The sequence below is a fragment of the Pogona vitticeps genome, chromosome 3, assembly GCF_051106095.1.
Source record: "Pogona vitticeps strain Pit_001003342236 chromosome 3, PviZW2.1, whole genome shotgun sequence".
NCBI classification, from domain to species: Eukaryota; Metazoa; Chordata; class Lepidosauria; order Squamata; family Agamidae; genus Pogona; species Pogona vitticeps.
The window spans coordinates 114932999-114953220 of NC_135785.1; the positions used below are offsets into that span (position 1 = coordinate 114932999).

Here is a 20222-nt window from a genome sequence, read left to right on the forward strand (position 1 = left end):
CGCTTAAGAGGCAGCGAAAATGGCGGCGCTGTGAAGGATTTTCACTTAAAGGTGAATTTTTAAACCCCTAGGAACGCATTAATTGCATTTTAAGGCGTTTCTATGGGCTTTTAAATTTTGCTTAGTGATGTTTTCGCTTAGCAACGTTTTTTCTGGAACGGATTAACATTGCTAAGCGAGGCACCACTGTAGAGTGGTGCCCTGCTTAACGCTTATCCCGCTTGATGACGAATCCGCTTCACGATGAAGTTTTTGCAATTGCAAAACAATGTTTTAATGGGCAAAAAATTCTTTACGAGGATCAGTTCCCTGCTTTGGGAACCGATTCCTCGCATTACGACGATCAAAACAGCTGATCATCAGGTTTTCAAAATGGCCGCCGGCTGCTCAAAATGGCTCCCCGCTGTGTTCAGGAAGGAATTTATCGCTGCACAGGCATGGAAAATGGCCGCTCTATGGAGGATCTTCGTGGGACGCTGAGGTATTTAGCCCATTGGAATGCATTGAACTGGTTTTCAATGCATTTCAGTGGGCTTTTTAAATTTCGCTTGACGAGGATTTCACTCTACAGCGATTTCGCTGGAACAGATTATCCTTGTCCAGCAAGGCACCACTGTACTGTCTTGAGGAAAGAGTGTTGGGGAAGGCTCTGCTTTTGAAGTATTCAAAAGAAGGAGGATTGATTTTTTCTTTTTGAGAAAACAAGTCCATTAAGCAGATGTGGCACATACTGTTTGTGAATGTGTCCTAAGACTGAATATGTATCAGCAGTGGAACCTTGTTTTCCAGAGGGCAGGTCCAGAGGCATATCTGACTAAGGCAATTAACAAACAATATGAAAATATTCAAAATAAGGCAAGTCAAAGGTAAAACAAGAGGGGTGGGAGGCAGGAAAATGTGTCTGGCTCCATTGCCATCTTGCTTCAGCCCCTTGATAAAGACGCAGCTGGCTCTCTCTGTGTGTGGGTCTGTACCCTGAATGGTCTCCCCCCCACACACTGTTGTTTGTCCCTGTTCTGTTTTTCCTCCTTTCTGGAGGACAGACTTGGATCTTAAGCAGGCAATGTCAAGCATCCCCTCTGTCTGTGGCTTAGTTAGAAGCGGTGATTGTTCGCTATGGGCTGATAGCTAATGTGCCTCCTGCTGCTGACTCACTCTTTTGGCATGGAGGATAGTTTGTGGGCCTTGGGCTGGCTGGGAGAGGAGCAGCTAGCGTGCCACAGGCTAGAAGAGTTGCTTCTCTGTTCCCGTGCTTGAGTGGCAGCAGTGCTCATCTAGGCCAGTGAAGGGATTCAGGGGGTGAGTGACTCACCCTAGGTTCCTGAGTCTTTTGCTGTTGTTGCAACAGTGGCCAGCTTTATTTGGTTCCTGCTGACAGTTGTAGACTTTAAGGGACTCTGAAGCCAAAGAGAGGTAAGAATTCAGCTCTTTTACCTGCTCAGAAAGAGAATAGCATCTTTGTGCCTTTCCTGCATCGTGGGAAAGCCAAGCCAGGCAACAGCTATAGGATTTTAGTTGTCCCCTGTCCCCTCAATAGGGAGCGCTCATTCCATGTACGTTGTGGGTCACGGGCAGAATACTCATGCTCTTATTAGCAAAAACGGTGGCGTTTACTGGTTTTGGGGGATGATGAGGCACAGAGTGAACCTATGGAACTGCCCGGGTGGTTGGTTGGTTTGTTGAACTAATACCCCACCCACCTAGTGACAAGCCACTACTCTGGGTGGCTACAAAATAAATAGAGGCACACCAAAACAAAAATTAAAAACAATAATCCCAACAGCCCCCCCCCATTATCTAATAGACATAATGTAACTCTCATATTGGCAGAAATAAAAGCAATTAATTAAACACTAAATAGTAAATAATCAACATGGGGCCAGTACAGAATTACCAAAAAAAAGTAGATTAACAAGGAATGAGACATTAAAAGGCCTGGGTGAAAAGCCAGTTTTGTATTTGCTTCCTAAAGCTAACAAGGGTGGTGGCCTGATGCTCTTCCATTGGAAGGGAGTTCCATAGTGAGGCAGCCGCTACTGACAAGGCCCGGTTTCTGATTGATAATTTCCCGGTGTCTCTTAGAGTAGTTACCCATAACATCAATAATTGGGAGGTGTGGGTGTAATGGGAGACCGACCTGAGGGAGAGGCAGTCACTCAGGTAGCAAGGTCTTAAACCATATAGGGCTTTATAAGTTAACATTAGCAGCTTGAATTTGGCCAGTAACATATTGGTTGCCAGTGCAAATGGGCCAGCACAAGGAAGATGTAGTCAAATTTTGAGGTGTCCATGACCAACTTTGCCACTGCACTTTGCACTTGTTGCAGCTTCCAAACTGCCCTCAAAGGCAGCTCCACGTAGAGAGCATTGCAATAGTTAATCCTCAAGATTACCAAGTATGAACCAGTGTTATTAGGGACCACTTGTTGAGAAAGGAGCAAAGGTGTGCAATCTGCCTAAGATAGAAAGAAGAAGAAAAAGAAAGCAGATCTGGCCACGGCTGAGATCTGATTCTCCATTCAGGGAGCTGAGTCCGGAAACATATCCAAATTATGAACCTGATCCCTCAAGGGGGAGTGTGACTCCATCAAGACCAGGAGGCAAACCCTATAACCAATCAAGATGCCTTCCTAACAACAGGAACCCTGTTTTGTCAGGATTTACTCAGCCTATTCGCCCTTATGCAGCCCATGACAACAGCCAGACAGCACCCCAGGGTCTGTACAGCTTCCCCTGCCGAAGAGGAAAAGGAGCGATAAGAGTTGTGTGTCATCAATGTACCGAGGGAACACACTCCAAATGTCCGAATGACCTCCCCCAGCGACCTCATGTAGATGTCGAACAGCAATGGGCAGATGACCAGCCCCTGTGGGACACCACATTGCAGGACATATGGGGACGAAGCAGCATTTCCAAGCTGAACCATCTGGCACCGGTTGTTGAGAAAGGGACGAAGCCAGCACAGGGCTGTGCCTCCAATCTCCAGTCCCATCAGCCGGTCCAAGAGGATACTGTGGTCTACAGTATCAAAGGCCACTGAGACATCCAGAGCTATTGTGGCTGGAGTCTTGTAGTGACTTACCTGTTCTTGACCAGAGATGTTTGTCCCTTATTCTCAAGTTCTTTGAGGGTGGCCTCATTTCAGTTCCGACTGGTAAATTTTTACTGTGACTTTCTATTTTTTTAGTAGTCCACCCTTCAGGAAATTGGGGTGGAGGTGGGGTGATGGATAACTTTCCCTGTCCTTTTCTTCAGCCATACTTGTGTTATTCTTTTATCCTCCACATGACAGCTGATTAGGCACACTGACCTTTTTCATCATATCTCTTTATTTGTGTTACATAAATGTTCCTGGTTGACAGCTCTGAGGTCTGCTGGGATTTGCAGATGGCGATTGCGTTGTATGTCTGTCTGAAAAATCTTCTGCCTGAGGCTTCCTCCCACCCTCCAAAGAGGGGGGAAAAAAGGAGGAACACGGAACTAGTTAAGAAATGCTAGTATGATTTTTGTGGGTAGGCTGAAGAATTCAGAGTTGAGATTTCTATCTCTTACAAGCTGTGAATTGCAAGCACCTTGGCTGCATTTTTGATACAGTATGCTGCTACTGGAAATGCAGAGTTATAGAGACTTGTCATATTGTTCAGTTTGAGCTTGGGATAAAGAGAGTTATGGAGGTGTATAACATTGCATCAAGTGTGATAGAGTTGACTGAATGATCAAACTCTGTTTGGAAGTACAGTAGGACTCCATATCTGTAGGGGATTGATTGATTCTCTCTCACATATATACACAGAAGCTCAAAAGGCTCTGTGGGTTTTCTTCTTCAAAGACAATAAAGAGTGCATTTCCTTGTTTGCCCGGGAGTGTTGAGGAAGGCACTGGTTGGAAGGCAGGAAAGGCGGTAGGTGGGAAACCTCTCTCAGGTGGCAGTTTGGCTTAGGTTAGCGCCCCTCCTCCTGCCTCACCAGATAATCCAGCTCTGAGTTTTACAAGGATGCTGCTCTGGTATGTAGAGAAACCTTCGTCAAGCTGCCAGCAGACTGGGTGAAATGGTGGTGGCTTATCTATACAGTGGACCCTCGACTTACAGACGGCTCGACTTACAGACTTTTCGAGTTACAGACTTCTCTGGCTGCAAAATTTAGATTCGACTTGCAGCCAGAGAATCGACTTGCAGGCCAGAAAAAAACCAAAATGGAATAAAAATAGAATAAAAACCACTGGTTATGGGATTAATTGGTTTTCAGTGCATTGTAGGTCAATGGAGATTCGACTTACAGACTTTTCGACTTGCAGCCACCATTCCAATACGGATTAATTCCTTAAGTAGAGGGTCCACTGTACAGCATACGGTACTGTATCATAGTGTCTGGTTCCCTCTAGTGGCCAGTTCTGATAATTACATCTTGAAAATCCATATTGTATTTCTGTATTTTTCCATGCAATATCTTTAATACCTGTATTGTCAGACTGTGGATAAGTGAGTCTGTGGATATTGATCCTATGGATAAGGGGATCCTCCTGTAATACAGTGGTGCCTCGCATAGCGAGGTTAATCCGTTCCGGATTAACCTTCGCTATGCTGAAGCATCGTTGAACGGATCAAAAAAACCAATTGGAACGCATTAAACATCGTTTAATGCGTTCCAAATGGGCCAAATACTCACCATTCAACGAAGCTTCGTAATGGCCGGCAGCCATTTTTGCGCCCTCGCCTCGCTTAACGAGGGCGTGAAAACGCTGCGCGCAGCCATTTTGGGCCATTTCCGGGCTTCCGGCGGCCATTTTGGCCGCCGAACAGCTGATCATCGGGCTTTGTTTTGCGAAGATCGGTAAGCGAAACGCTTACCGGTCTTCGCAAAGCGAATTGTGCCCTATAGGAAAAACGTTAAGCGATCGCATTAGCGATCCGAAAAAACGGATCGCTATGCGATTTCATAGTTATGCGGTGTGCTCGTTAAGCGAGGCACCACTGTACTAAACTTTAATTATGGAAGGTAATAATCCACAAACCTTGGGTTTATCCAGTTTTCTCCTCTGTTGTGGCTGTCCGGAGGAGGTTGAGAGTTTCTCCTTCTGTTTCAGAGCCATCACGTTTTAGTATTTCTGAACCTTCAACTATTTAATCATCAACTGAGTGGGAACAAGCCAGCTTTGTAACTACAGTTTGAAGAGGGTTTGTTTCAAAGTATAGTGAAGATCAGCCACACAGTCTCTGTTACTGTTTGGAGATCACAAAAAGTTGCTGTTAATCTGAAACACAATTTAGAGCTTTGAAATTTCTTGTGGCCATGACAGAGTCAGGGGGAAGTGGAGATGAAACAACCTAAAGTTCCGGTGGCTTGTTGTCATAATGTAAACTATGATATTGTATACACGCCAGCTTAATAATAGTTTAACTACAGATCCTATATATTGGAACATAGTAGTCCTATACTGTGTTATACATAACGATAAATATCTCACAGATTTGATGTTTAGAAATTCAGAAGTTATTTGCAGTCCCACTTCTGATGTTAAGAAAAGGGGTGAGAATGGTCTCTCCTTGAAAAGTTGATATGTTTTTGCCTTAAAATATATATTTTAAGTCTGAGAACATTAAGAACACCTCCCATATGTTTTAGGGCAGGGTACGAAAGATATGCCACCACTATTTGGTGCTTGGCTCCTTCATGAGCAGACCACTCCTCCAATATGAATAGTGCTGTTATCTTTGCTTACAGGTGACTGTACATCTTTCTTCTGTCTACCAGGATCTTTTTCTACCTTAAGTTAATTACATTATAAACCTGGTTCACATGTCTTGATAGCAGAGAAATGCACAGCTTTCTTGGTCCTAAGAGCCAAGGGTCATATGTGCTCTTGCATCCTAGCCAGCCTCTTCCTTGCTAGATGTGAATGAAGGCTGTTTGGTGACTTTGAGGGACCTGTCCACACTGTGAAATTTAGTGTGATCTGGAGGGTGCTTAAAAGGTTGTTATCTTCAGTGCAGTCTGTTTTAACTCTTGGTACCCATATGCAAAGGCAGAACAAAGAGCTATTTTTCATCTCAATGAATTCCCCCCCAAAATATTGCATGCCCTAGCCCTGTGCCAGAAAAAGATACAGGCCAGCTCTTAAAGGGGAAAGGCAAACCATTTTAAGTAGAAACATAAGTGGATGAGGACTTTTGCCAAATAGTTCACTCAGGAAACCGTATACCATAACGATATGCTAGTATGAACAGGCTCTGATTTAAATGAATGTGCCTGTTCAGATTCACATTACCTTGATACAAACTTTTGAATTTGTTTTACAGCCAGCATGGCTAACCTTTCTTTTTGTATGACTTTTTGGAAGTTTTTTTCCCCCCATGTCTTCAGCCACTAGTCATTGAGTAATTTCCAGTTATATATGGATTAGATCTTGCATCTTACATTTAAATTTTCATTTACTTAGGTGTATAATTTTTTTGTTCCACTCTGTCCTAAATGAGATAGAAAATGATTAGCGAAGTTGTCAGTAATAATAATAATAATAATAATAATAATAATAATAATAATAATAATAATAATAATAATAATAATAATAATAATAATAATAATAATAATAATAATAATAATAATAATAATAATAATAATAATAATAATAATAATAATGTGCTATCAAATCAGTTCTAACTTATGGTGACCAGGGTCTTCCAGGTAGAGAATACGCAGAACTGGTTTACCCTTCCCTACTTCTGGGGGGTGCCCGGGGACTCTGCAGCTTGCCCAAGGCCCCACAGGCTGGCTCCACACTCAGGAGGCACAGTGGGGCATTGAACTCCCTCCCTCTGGCTCTGCAGACAGATACCTATGGTACTGAGCTATCATACAGCTAAGTGGTCAGTACTGTAGATGCATTTAAATTCTAAAACAATGTAGGTAATACTATCAGATGACCTCTAGAACAGGGGTCCCCAACCCCTGGGCCGTGGGCTTTGCAGGACCGGGCTGCGTAGACAGATCTCGCCCCTGGCCCCCCCCCCACATGGTGAGTGTGATGCGCTCACGCACATGGGCAGGTAAGCAGGCATGTTTGCAGATGGATGTGGAGCATTCGTGGGTGGGTGGGGTGTGCACAGGCGCCCCACTCACCCACGAGTGCGTGCCGCACAAGCACACCATGCCCACCTGCAAATGTGCCACGCCCACCCACGAGTGTGGGGGTGCCTGCACCCCCTGCGCACAGACCCCCCCAACCGGTCTGCGGGTCCAAAAAGGTTGGGGGCCACTGCTCTAGAACACCTGTTAAGCACAAGATACGACAAGACATTGAAATATCGTGTGTAATGGTTCTCCTCTTGGGAAGTTTTAGCTTATGTGAGTTTCACTTGGAAGGGAGTTGCCTGGTTCAGAAATTGCAATAGTGGAAAATCTTATTCCCAACCTTTTGAAGGTCTCTCCTTGTGGCAGACTAGCTGTCAAAGACTCCAGTTATATTTACAGTGTATAAAGCTAGGTATACAAAACACATGGAGAGTCCTATTTAATGGACTCAAAGACTTATTTTTGACTGAAATAGATTGTAATTAGTCGGGGAGGAGAACAGGCAATGTGAGAGGTAACTGGAATAAATGTGTCTTGTTCTTTACGGTTTGTTTTATAGGCCTCCTTTCTCACAATTAGGGAACCCAAGGCAGCTCACAATCTTAAAAAGAATAGAATTAAAAACATAATACGTTAAGCATTAAAAAACAATTAAAGAATATGCTAATTAAAATACAATTGATTAAAAGCAAGTAAACATTAAAAAGCTATCTTAACCTTAAAAAGGCATTAGAGATTTGTTCATGGTTGTTAAAAGCCTGCCTGAAATGATGGGTCTTCGATTGTCAGCAGAAGGATAAAAGGGAGGGAAGCAGCCTGATCTCCTGAGGGAGAGCATTCCATAATCTGGGAGTTGCCACAAAGAAGGCTCCCTCTCATGTCCCCATCAACCCCGCCTGCGCTGGCAGTGGGATAGAGAGGAGGGCCTCCTCTGACAATCTTAGGCCTCCTCTGACAATCAAAAGGCTCATATGGAGAGATACAGTCCTTCAGGGAGCCTGGACCCAAAATGCATAGGGCTTGATTAGGTAATGGCCAGCACTTTGAACTGGGCCCAGAAATGGTCTGGTAGCCATTGCAGTTGATGTAGGTGGGGGTGTGAATAGGCTCCCTATGGCTGGCCCCAGTCACTAGTCTGGCTGTTGCATTTTGAACCAACTGAAGTTTCCAAATGGTCTTCAAACACATTCTTTTAATGAACGTAAAGTGGAGCACATGGTTGTCCTCCTCCTGTTCTATCCTCACAATAAACCTGCACAGTAAACTACGCTCAGGGGGTATGACTGGCCCAGAGTTATCCAGTGAGTTTTATGGCCAAGAAGGGATTTATTACTCTGGTCTCACAGGTTCTGGTTCCACACTCTAAATCTTTGAATCTAATTGGTCTTACAGGACTTATTAAAAAAGGGAGAGGGAATATGAAAGTGTTCCTTGTTCTGTATCAGGCTAGGATTAACATTTGTGAGTACCCAGTGAGGATCCAGTAGCCCATCATGGTCCGCCACCGACCCTTCGTCAGCACTTCTTGTCCCTAGGCAGCTGCTCTTCCTCTCCCACCCCACATGCCCCCACAGCCTACGGGCATGGCTCCCATTCCTTTTGCCAGTATGGAATGTCAGCTGCCACAGCAGGTATTTAAGTGGCCACAAAGTAAGGCACGCAAGTGACTACACCAAAGGGTTTTGTGCTTCAAAATCAATCTTGCTAAAAACAAAACAAAACACCCAGCAATAGATGATGAGGGAGGCATTCGGAGTCTGAAGTTTCCACATCCAATGGTAAGAAACCGTCACTGAGCATAAACCTCCTGTGTTTGTTCCTAGGTTCCTGGCAACAAACTTGCTTGGGGGTGTTTTCACCTTTACCACTGAACAATGAGGGTAATGACTTGTACCCCAATGTGCCCAGAAATAAATCTTTACTTATTGGGTTACTTATTCCTTAATGAATAGACTGGAGACCCTTTGTTACAGATGACAGCACGTATCTTGATGCATGAACCCCTCTTCTAGAGCAGGAACAAAGAGTGAGTAAAGGCTCCTAAATCGTCAGCATTTCTTTCTTGGCAAGTCAGATCGAAAAATTAGAGAAGTATCTCGTCCTGAAGGCCGGTGTGGAAGAGGATTCTCAGGTTGATTGCCTGAGTTTGTTTCAAAGTGAATAATTGCAGGGTATTCTGAGAGGGCCGTGTGAGCTTTCCGAATCAGCCCCTGGACTGGAGATCTGTCTGCATTCCAAGTGAGTCAGTGGTGGGGATCCCAATGCCGTTTTTACCTGACCTTTTACAGAGCTTGATGGCTAATGCTGTGGAGTTCCACGAGGAGTCCCATACAACCCGAGTGAGCCTGAATTCTTTGCTTTGTGCTTGTCTTGCCTGTTTTGTTGCCCTGGAGACAGAACAGTGTGGAATTCTTTCCCCCTGACCAGAAATAGTTTCCTGTACCTTATGACTGGAGTGCTTTCCTTCTTGGTTTTCAGCCTGTGCTGTGCGATTGCAGGAGAGGGGGGCTTGCATCTCTAAATGAGGCAGATTTCAGGGAGCATAGAGGTCACGGCTCGGTTGTTGTAAGTGGTGTGGTATCAGTACACTTGCACTGCATCTTCTGCCTCCTGTGTCTCAAGAGGGTGTAGGGTTTCCTGGAGCAATTGCTCTTGATTTACATCTCCTATGGCACTTGACTAGTTATGTCATGTCTGTTGAGGCCATGAGCCGGTCAGCTGTCCATCTTGGCTGACTGGCTGAACAGCACGTGGTTAGCTCCTATCTTCTCCAACCCACTCCAGCTTGGCTGATCAGCTGTTTGCTTCTCTGCATTGTTGCCCTAAGAAACAGGTTCACTGCAGGCATGCCAGTGACATGATCCCCATAAGATACAAACAGCTGGATGTACTGTATAAGAATTAGAAAGCTAGGATCCTGAGCCTCTGAAGGGGGTGTCACCTGCAGGACCTAGTGTCAGGAGGACACAGGGGAAGTTCCACTAAAAGATGGGTTGCATACCATTTTTCTTCATGTGGATGGCATGTTTCAGCTTAGTTTCAAGTTTCTAGTCTCTTATCTATCCAGCTTTCCTTTGACCAAGCATTTTTTACCCCAGACAACTGTTGAACATTCTTTTAAAATTCATTTTGAAATGCAGCTGGATTTAGTAATTGAGTGGGAAATAAAATTGCAGACAGCAGATATGTGTAGATGTTTCACAGAGGGTTATACTAGGAGTTCTTCATTTTATAGTGGCAAGTGGCATCTAAATCCCTTTGTTATGGTTCCTTTTAAAGCAGAATTCACTGCTTGAATGTTGTGGTGATGTGCGCAAAATGGAACGGGTGATTCCATTTCCCAGAGAGTAGGACTTTTGTGAAGTGCACTAATAACCTGCCTTTTCATCAATCCCCAGTCCATACATTTTAACAATCCCATATTTAACCCTACTGCCCTTTTTGGTGTCACTGTGTTATTATGAGGGAAAGCATCTCCCATATAATACAGGAGCTTTGACTATCATTTGAATAAAAGCTGAAGAGTAAGGTGTTTTTCCTGAATTCCTCTTCTTCGGAATATTGTGACTCAGGTAGTGTTTGAGCATTTGACCTCAGCCACTTTTTGTGTGTTGCATTAACGGAGGCTTTTGTTAACAGTGTTGGTACAACTTGATGTATGGCAGTGGGAACCCATGAGAGGCTCAGCCAGCCATTTGTAATACCTGAACTTTGAAGGAGGGTTTGCAGTTATTCATTTCTGTAGACAAACAGTGTCCAGGAACAAGATCTCAGAGGCCTCAAAAATGTGTAGTGTAGTGTGTTATACAGAATTATGTCACTAGATCAGTTCTTCGTCCATGTATCAGTCCACAACTATATACTGTGCTGTATAACTCTTGCATTATGTAAAACAATTATTAGGACATTTCCTCCCCTCCACCCCATGCACCCCCAGCCATGGTTGGAAAGATAAAGAGTTGCTATGATGCATAATATGGTTAGTGGTGATAATTGCCCTAGATTGAGTTTCCACATGTACTATTTTGGAAGGCTTTGGTGTGCAAAGGAGTTTGTTGTTTGAGAAGTGAAAGCAGAACGTGGGGAAGAGGAGCTAAAGAATACACACTTACTGTTTCCCATCTGATGCAGAGTGCCTCTCTCTAGCTTCCTCACCTAGGATGTGTACTCTGATCACCAGGTTGAATCTCATTTTGGGGCCAGAGAAGTACTGTTATACTGGTGGAGTTTAATATTTTTTTTTTCACTTACATGCCACATTTCTCCCCGAAAGGGAGATGCAAGGATGAGACCCAACCTACAGAGATAGAAATCTTCTGAAGTGCAATTGCTTGTGCACCTCCCAATCGATCAGATCATCAGAAGCTTGCATTGCAGGGAGGCATCCTCTGCAACTTAAAAAAGCACCATTGGTAAGGTCGGAAAGTGTCCAAAGTCAGCATCAGTGCTGTTAAAATAGTTGTATCCTTTGCTGACTTTCAAGTAGTTTTCACCTTGCCCAATGATTGCCTTCTCCCCTCCCCTCCTCTTTTCTTTCTGCTGCTTGTTGGAAAGGGGACTTGATCACTGAGTTGACAAATCAATTTTCTGTCTGATCCTTGGTGACTGGAAAGGGCCCTCTGGCATCTTTTCTCTGCCTTTCCCCACCCCCAACTTCATGTCACATTTTTCAGGGTTATGGAGAAGCTGCTGCCTCAATGCCTTTTCTTCCTAATCCAGATGACAACCCTGTTGGAACTGACATTGCTTTTCTGTTGCAATGAATGTCCTTCTTGGAATATGAAGGCAACTGGCAGCACCTCTTCCTCTGCTCTGCTGCCTTTCTAAATAAGGATTGCGAGTCTGGATTGCCCTGCCCTGCCTTCTTATTCTGCATCTCTCCTAGAAAACACAGATCTGTTTGCTTTACAGTGCAATTAATCTACTGTTTTTTGTAATTAGTTTCTTCATTAGTTCTGATGACAGCTTTGTTCTATGCTTTGCACCAAGCGGGTTCAGTTTCACATTCAAAATAAATTGATAAGCCAGTTGCTTATTATGAGCCCTATATTTGAGTTTGGAATTTCTGTTGTGCTAAAAAATATAACAATTTAAATGAGTCAAGAAAATATTTACCGGCCCAGTGTTTTGCAGGCTGTGTACCCTTTCTACAAATAAATATCTTGGTGTAGTTATAGGAGTGTAATAGTATACATTAAAAACTGAGGAAAAAGTTGAGCCCGTTGTAAACACGATGGAGTGCTATAAGATAATAACCTCCACACAGAAAAACTAGCATGTCATGATTGTTTTCAACATTTTTAAATGTCCATCAGTATGAGTATTTTTAGTATATTCACTGATTGTGAATTCAGTAGATATAAATATTTGTATCTTCCACTTGGGATGAAGGGATGAGCTGGGGTTTAATATGGTAGTTTCTAAATTTACCATAAAGCTGGATCACTTTCCCTAGTACTCTGGGAGTTGAGAGCAGTGTTGTTGGTTAAAGTCCAGATGGCAGGGGTGGGGGGAGGCAGGTAATGAATGCAGTCAGAATCTTTTGTCTCACCTCTGTTGTGATGATGACAATAAAAAGATCTTCTCTGACTCCATTTGTGTTTTCAGTGTTGTCAACTGGAACTTCTGGGGAGGGAATGGTAAAGGCCCTGGGAAGCAACAGATTTCATAGCAGGGCTTCAAAAGCATTTTGTGACTTTTGCTGAACATTGCTCATTGTATCTGTGCTGGTTCAGATGCTGCTGTTTCAACAGTCAGTTTGCACAGCCAGAGGGTGTGGGTAATCTTTCTGGAGCACTGAGGTCTTTCATGGGCTTTCAGGACACTTGACTGGACTGCTGTGTGAAATCAGCTAAGGATGAGCTAGTCAGAAATTTGGATTTCAGTGGTAATAAATGACTGATTGAGGAGTGGGGTAGATTCTGTTAGCTTGGAGGAAGCATTCATGAGGCCTCTCCTGAGGAAAGTTGGTTTAAATTCAATAATGTTTGAAAATGGGGTTATAAGTACTTAAAGCTTTTGACTTTGTTCAGTAAATGAGAAAATATGAGAGTTTTTCTGCAAGTTGTTAGAGGGTTTTTTTTTTTTACAATCTTAGAAGAATTTTGTACCTTTCCAAGACTGATTTTTGTCAATTTTTGGAAAATTTGCATTATTGAAAAATACGTTTTAAGTGTTCCCTTCCAGTAAACGTAGTAATATTGGGAGGCTACTTTTTCCCTTTTTAAATAATCCGCTTGCCCTTTTGTGCTTGTTCTGTGCATATGCTAAGTGGAAATAAACTAGTTTTCTACTGCTGCATTTTCAACAAAATGCAGAAAACACACAAAACGGGCATCACTTATTTCCATGCTGAAACTTTCACAGGAGTTGGAGAAATCCTGACATACTATCTCACCTTGTTGAGATGGCCTGTTTCATCAGGAAATAAAAAGCTGGCATGAATTCTCTAATTGATAATTGTCAACCTTTTTCGAATTTGTTATTTTTGGACAAGACACTGGAGATTCTGATAACTCTAGATAGGTAGGTGCATGCCACTGGTTTTTTAGGTCCATACTGATCTGTGTTCATGTTCAAAGCTATAAGTAGAATAGCTTTGCTCATCCATAATGGGAACAACGTGATCCTATTGGTGGGCCTCTTGGCACCTTTCAATGTTATCAACAGTGGTAACCTTTTTAGCTGGTTTATCTGATTTACACGTAGAGGATGTTGTAGTATAGTCATTTCAGAAGGTGATACTGGGAGATTTTTGCACAGTCCTATGGCTGTTGGTCTAGAAGATGTGGCCAGACTTGTGTCCCATGTTTTTCTATATCTGAATTTCAGTTGGTAATGAAAGTTATTGGGAGGTTTGGGCTGAAATGCCATTATTATATGAATAGCAATCAGCTTTCTCTCACCTTTCCACTTCATGAAAATTATGTAAGGAGCCTATAGAACCATTGAACCAGTGTCTGCAGTGGGATTGATGTGGGGAGGGGTTGAGAAAGAGATACAGTGGGTGGTAAAATTAACAGTTTGGAATAGAAAAATATATTTTATGTTATATGGGGTGCACTTTTTCCGAGGGACCAATAAACAGTTTCAAATGCTGCTGGATTTGGTGTTAACTGAGGGATGCTCAGGTGGCGGTAGCAGCCAGGAGTGCTTTACAGCTTAGGGTGGTAGGACAGCTGTGAACCTGTATGGAAGGGCGGATCCTGCATTGGTGACTTCTGTGCAGGACTCTACACAGTATGGTCTGTGTATGTATTCTTAAAAGAGCTTCCAGAACTTCAGCAGATGTCATTTCCAGCTTTTCCATCTGTTTCTAGCCAAGGTTCATCACTATTTTGGTGTACTTATAAGCTATGTGAATGCTAAACATCACTGTGTGTAGTGGCTGGAGGGATGAACGTGTGTGCAGCTATTTATATGGAATCAGCTCACTGGTTCATATAACTGACAACAGTTCTTCAAAGTCCCAGACAGAGCAGAACGTTTTTCCAACCCTCCCATTAAAGACGGAACTATGGGCCTGGGGGGGGGATGGACTTCGGATCTGGACTGGACAGATCTCAGTCCAGTTCTTACTCAACCGTGAAATGTCACAGGGTGATAATTTGACTCAGAATCTTAGGCTGCCCTTTTTTATGAGGTTGTACTAGAGATGACTGAGAGAGCACTTTGAAAACTGTAAGTTCTGTGTAAGTGATGCTTTATTTGTCTGATTATTCTAGCATTGTGTGTAGGAGAAAGGGAGAGCGACTGAGACTATGATGGGAGAAGCTGGGAACAATGGCTTTTCTAAAGTAACCCTAAGACTGACTTTCAGCTAGGAATGTACTAGTTCGTACCTTATATTCTTTATCAGTGTAGCCCTTTATGTCTGGTAGTAATTGCTGTAGCAATGAGATGGCAATTCCCATAACTGAGTTGAACTTTCCCCCCAGCATTTAGTGCAAGAAAATAGATTGCCCTTTTTGTAGATCCATTGCTTTCTATTTATGGTTGGTCTGATGGTGTGGTTTTTCTGTTTCTTTGTTTTCTTCTCCAGATCACCAGAAACTGGAACGTGAAGCTCGAATCTGCCGACTATTAAAACATCCAAATATTGGTACGTGCTGCTGAAACATGCCCTCAAAGAGACATGAAGTCTACTAGACTCCTTCCCCCCCTCCCCCTCTTGTGAATGGTGAGGAAGTGCATATGTAACAAGACATTTTGTGAGCTGGAATCGGATGAATAGGGATGGAATTTAGTGTTGACAAATCTTCACAGTAAGGTTCAGCCTCTGGGATTGAGATGAGATGTTTGCATCTTTTTAAATACGCTATTTCAGAGGAAGTGTGTTTCACTATTGCCCTCCATCTTCCTTCCCATCCATCCCATTTTCAGCAGCAGCAAAAAAAAGGCTGTTACAACAGTTTGATAGTTCCTCTGGCTTAGCCCGACTCTTTTGCCATGTCCCTTTGTGATTCTGTTCTGCTTAGGGGCAAGGGTAGTGGTGGGATGCATAACATGGGCCAGATGGGAATATCTTATTGAACCAGACAAAGTGACACCTGTTCTTCATTCAGCTTCCTAGAGCAGGTGGCCAGATCACACTGAAAGCTCACAAGCAAGGCATGGAAGGTCATGTGTTTTGGTTGTTGTGGGTTTTTCGGGCTCTTTGGCCGTGTTCTGAAGGTTGTTCTTCCTAACGTTTCGCCAGTCTCTGTGGCCGGCATCTTCAGAGGACAGCACTGTCCTCTGAAGTGCTGTCCTCTGAAGATGCCGGCCACAGAGGCTGGCGAAACGTTAGGAAGAACAACCTTCAGAACACGGCCAAAGAGCCTGAAAAACCCACAACAACCATTAGATCTCGGCCGTGAAAGCCTTCGCGAATATGTCATGTGTTTTCTTTGCTTGTCTCTGTTGATAATTGATCTTTGGAGGTCTTTAGCTATAACAGCTGATAGTTCATAGACCCATCACCCTTCTGTAGGCATTTGTGCTATTTCTGGAGTGAAAAACTTTCCACTGTAAGGTCTCTCTAAATTACTTCTTAGGACAGGTAAGCTTAAAATATATCACCTCCTCTACTGAAGCATAGGAACTCTAAGAATCCCACTATTTTGCAAGTGGCATTTCAGTGGAAAGGTAGAGTACACATTTAATGAAGTGAAGTGCAGAAAAATAACTGCAGAGGGAGGTTGCAAAAGCACAAATCAGACTGGGAAAAGATTGAGCAGACTCACCTTATCCAATGAGGGAATCGTGTTCAACGACCACCCTGCTCAATGAAGGAATTCAATTCAAAGTATAATGAATTACTTTGATTTCACACTTGGGGTCATGCTCTTCAGCATCCTTGATGGGTCATGAGTGATATACCCCACCTCACCCCACACCTCTCTGCAGTCCCCCACTCACTGCTTTACATGTCATAGGTTTGGGTATCCTGTGCTTCCTGCAGAATGTGTAGATCCCTCATTTTTGTTAAAAAAAAACTGTTCTATGCTGTGATAGAATAAAATGCGGAGCCTTTGGCTCTCAGTCTGAGCTCCTTAGCAGGGCTTTTGCTTGACACATTGTGCCCCAACTGAACTCCTGGATGCATCTCCACTTCCGTCTCTTGGCTTTTCTCTCTGGGTGTCTATTTAAAGGCTGCTTTCAAAAGATCCAGAAGTCTTTAATGTGGAGTCTTAAGCTGCCAGCTTCTCAGCCCTTTGACCACTTGCTTCTGAATACGAGAGAGCTGATAATCTTTAGTTCTACTCTATAAATTGTTTTGTTTCTTTCTGGAGTGCCATTCACTCCAGACCTGTGTTTCCATGGTTTTCATCCTGTATGCAGGATTTATTTCCCTTCACACTGAGGAACAAGGAGCAGGATAATTACCCGCTTGGAGGATTTGATGAAGGACTAAAACTTAAGTGGTGGGATCGTGGGAACAATTTCAACTTGTATTTTTTTAAAAAAAAGGAAAAATAGAAGTTCAGTTCTTGACAAAACCACTGTTTACTAGAGCTGCCAAACAGCAGCAGGGTTGTCACTAGTTCTGTAGTCCTGTGGAATTCTGCCCTTTATGTCCCACTCATTGTGATTCACCATTTGGAGCACTGGGGTGGGGTGGAAATAGGTCTTTTTTCCTTTCCTAGGAAAGGCAATCTTGATTTGGATTTCCTTTGTTGCCCTGCAATACTAAATAGTCAAGATTGCATTTCTGGGAAGGAACACTGATTTGCACACTACATAGTTTAGAGCTGGAATAGAGCTAGAAGAGTAATTAGTTACAAATAATCATAGAATCATAGAATAGTGGAGTTGGAAGAGGTCTATTAGGCTGTCGAGTCAATCCACTTGCTTAGTGAAAGAATCCAAATCGAAATATAATGAATTATTTTCAGCTAGGCAGAACTAAGTTATATTACTATTGTAACTCAAGGAGGAATAACTTCATACTTCTTATAATCACAGAGGGAGGGGGGCTCACTAGTGTAGGAGCAATATTACATGCTTGTCCTGGTAGATGCTATGCTTTGGGGTTCTGCCTTGCACTCAATTGTGGGTGCTGTGGTGCTGAAGAGGAGGAATAAGTTTTGTACCAGGAACTAGCACCTGTGTTCTAATTTTAAAATAAGTCTCTAAATTAACTGTGATAATTACTTCTGAAAATGGGAAAAGAACAAGTTATATTTTTTAACTGTAATGGTACCTACCAGATACTGAGCCTTCAAACAGTAGCTGGAGTCCTGTTGGTTATTGTAGTAAAACACACTAGAGGAGGCACATAGAATCAGTGGGGATTTGATGAATCAGTTGAGCCTGTTCTAGTTGCAACTTGCTTCAGCATAGTAAGTCACAACTAGAGTAGGCCTGTGATCAGCCCACCTGGCTAATCACTTTTCCAACTCTCTAGTCCCACTGCTGGGCTATCCTTAAGCTCAAAACGTAAGAGCCAAACTGATTCCATTATAAAACAAACAATAATGTATTTTTTTTGAAGCGTAATGGTTATGTAGCTAAGCAGTTTCTTGTGTGTTAAAGCAGGGGTCCCCAACCCCCAGTCCGCAGCCTGGTGCCGGTCTGTGGGCTTTCCAGGACTGGGCTGTGGAGACGGATCTGGCCCCCCCACATGGTGGGCATGTCGCGCTCATGCGCATGCGAGTGCAACACGCCCACAGCCAGCACGACATCCCCGCCCACAAAGCACGGGGGTGCCCCAGCCCCCGCACGTGGAGCCCGCTCCCCAACTGATCCGCGGTTCCAAAACGGTTGGAGACCATTGTGTTAAAGAACCAACTTTGTAACAAGTTATTCCTCAACAATGTAACTATGATAGACAATTCTCTTTTGGAAGCCCACACTCCACGCTGTATGCGAAGCCGGAGTGTCCTGTCCTACTGAGCAGGTAAACTATGAATCAACCTCCCTCCAGCCCTGTCTGACTGTTGGCTCCCTCTTCTTTTTTTTTTCTTCCCTTGAATGCACCTGGCGAGACGTAATTGGCTCAGCCCTAACCAATCAGCTTCTCCTTGCTGACACTGAGACTGCCTGTCACAATGAGGGTTTGATGAGTCAGCCTATTCTGGTTGCAACTTGCTTCAGCATGGTAACACACAACTAGAGTAGGCCCATTTGACTCAGTGGAAGGTATGGAGGAGCTAACTCACCAAATCCCCACTGATTCAGCTGCTCTAATGCGAATTGCTTCAGGGAACAGCAGGATTCTGTAACTAATTGCTTTTTAAAAGTAATTTTTCAGTCTGGGGGATAGAATGAAGAAGTTACCAGAAACATGGTGCTCTTGTTAATTCCTTTGTTGGTGAATGGTCTGCTGATGTTTGAAACTTTTGTAGGAAAAGAAAATGCTGGTTCTTGGCAACCCTGGCCTCCTTGAACATGTCCCAACATGTCAATGGCCCCACCCACGTGGGTGGTCATAGTTAGACCTGTTTTTTTCCCACCAATTGGAGCGAGTGTGATCTGATGGTGACTGACCTTATGTCGGTCCCCTTGTCATGGTCAGATCACCACCTAATAAAATGTAACCTCTCAGTTGCTCTCCCCCCCCCCCCCCCCGCAGGGAGCAGGGACCTATTTCTATGGTCCACCCTCAAAGACTACTGGATCCTGTTGGATTCCAGGATGTCATGAGAGAGGTTACGGCAGACTTGGCCGGCACTTCTGTCGAGGCTCTGGTTGATTGCTGGTTTACTGCCGCCACCAGGGCTGTAGACATGATTGTTCCTAAACACCCTCTCCAATGCAGAGCTCGGCCTGCGCCCTGGTTTAACCAGGACCTACGAGCGATGAAGCAATTTAGGAGAAGGCTAGAGCGCAAGTGGAGAAAGAACCCAACAGATTATAATTGGATAGCTGTCAGGGTCGCGACTAACCTTTACCTGGCCAAGGTAAAGGCTGCTAGCCAAGTACATCTCGCTAACCGGATAAGCGAAGCTTCAGATCAGCAGGTGGAGCTATTCTGTATAGTGCACGACCTATCCAGAGTTGGTCTAAGTGACAGGCCTCCCCCTAGTATTTCACCGGACCAATTTGCAGCATTTTTAAAATCTAAAGTGGAGGCCATCCGCTAGGAGATATCTCCTTTTTTAGATACAGTAAGTCGAGCAGAGATGTCCAGCGCTCCGCCTTGCCCGGTGACTCTTGATTTCTTTCAGACTGTGACGCCAGATATTGTGGACAAAGCGCTTGATCACTGTCGGGCCACCTCCTCATCCCTTGACCCTTGCCCAGCCTGGCTAATCAAAGCAACCAGGCCTATAACAACAGAATGGGTCACCACAATAATTAATGGGTCTTTCATTGAGAGCAGAGTACCTCCTGCCCTCAAGGAGACACTCATTAGGCCCATAAGAAAGAAACCTAGTTTGGCGGCGGACAAAATTGGCAATTATAGGCCCATCGCCACTGTTTCTTTTATCAGCAAAGTGGTGGAGAGGATGGTGGCCAATCAGCTTCAGGCTCATTTGGATGAAACAAATGCCCTGGATCCATTCCAGTCGGATTTCAGGCTGCGCCATGGTACAGAAACAGCATTGGTCACCCTGTATAATGACCTATTGAGCGAGGCTGACAGGGGTAAAATATCTCTGTTGGTCCTTCTCGATATCTCTGCGGTCTTTGATACCGTCGACCACAGTATCCTCCTGAGGAGGCTCT

General features: G+C 43.8%; 1 protein-coding gene across 45 annotated transcripts in view; it reads left to right on the forward strand.

Annotated features, from left to right (window-relative positions):
* The window catches only part of CAMK2G (calcium/calmodulin dependent protein kinase II gamma), a 215687-nt gene that overhangs the window by 79634 nt on the left and 115831 nt on the right, over positions 1-20222 (forward strand). For all 45 annotated transcript variants that reach the window (XM_072994965.2, XM_078391100.1, XM_078391108.1 and 42 more), the window contains one exon: positions 15112-15171. In XM_072994965.2, coding sequence (XP_072851066.2) covers positions 15112-15171 — 60 coding nt within the window. The remainder of the gene's footprint in view (positions 1-15111; positions 15172-20222) is intronic.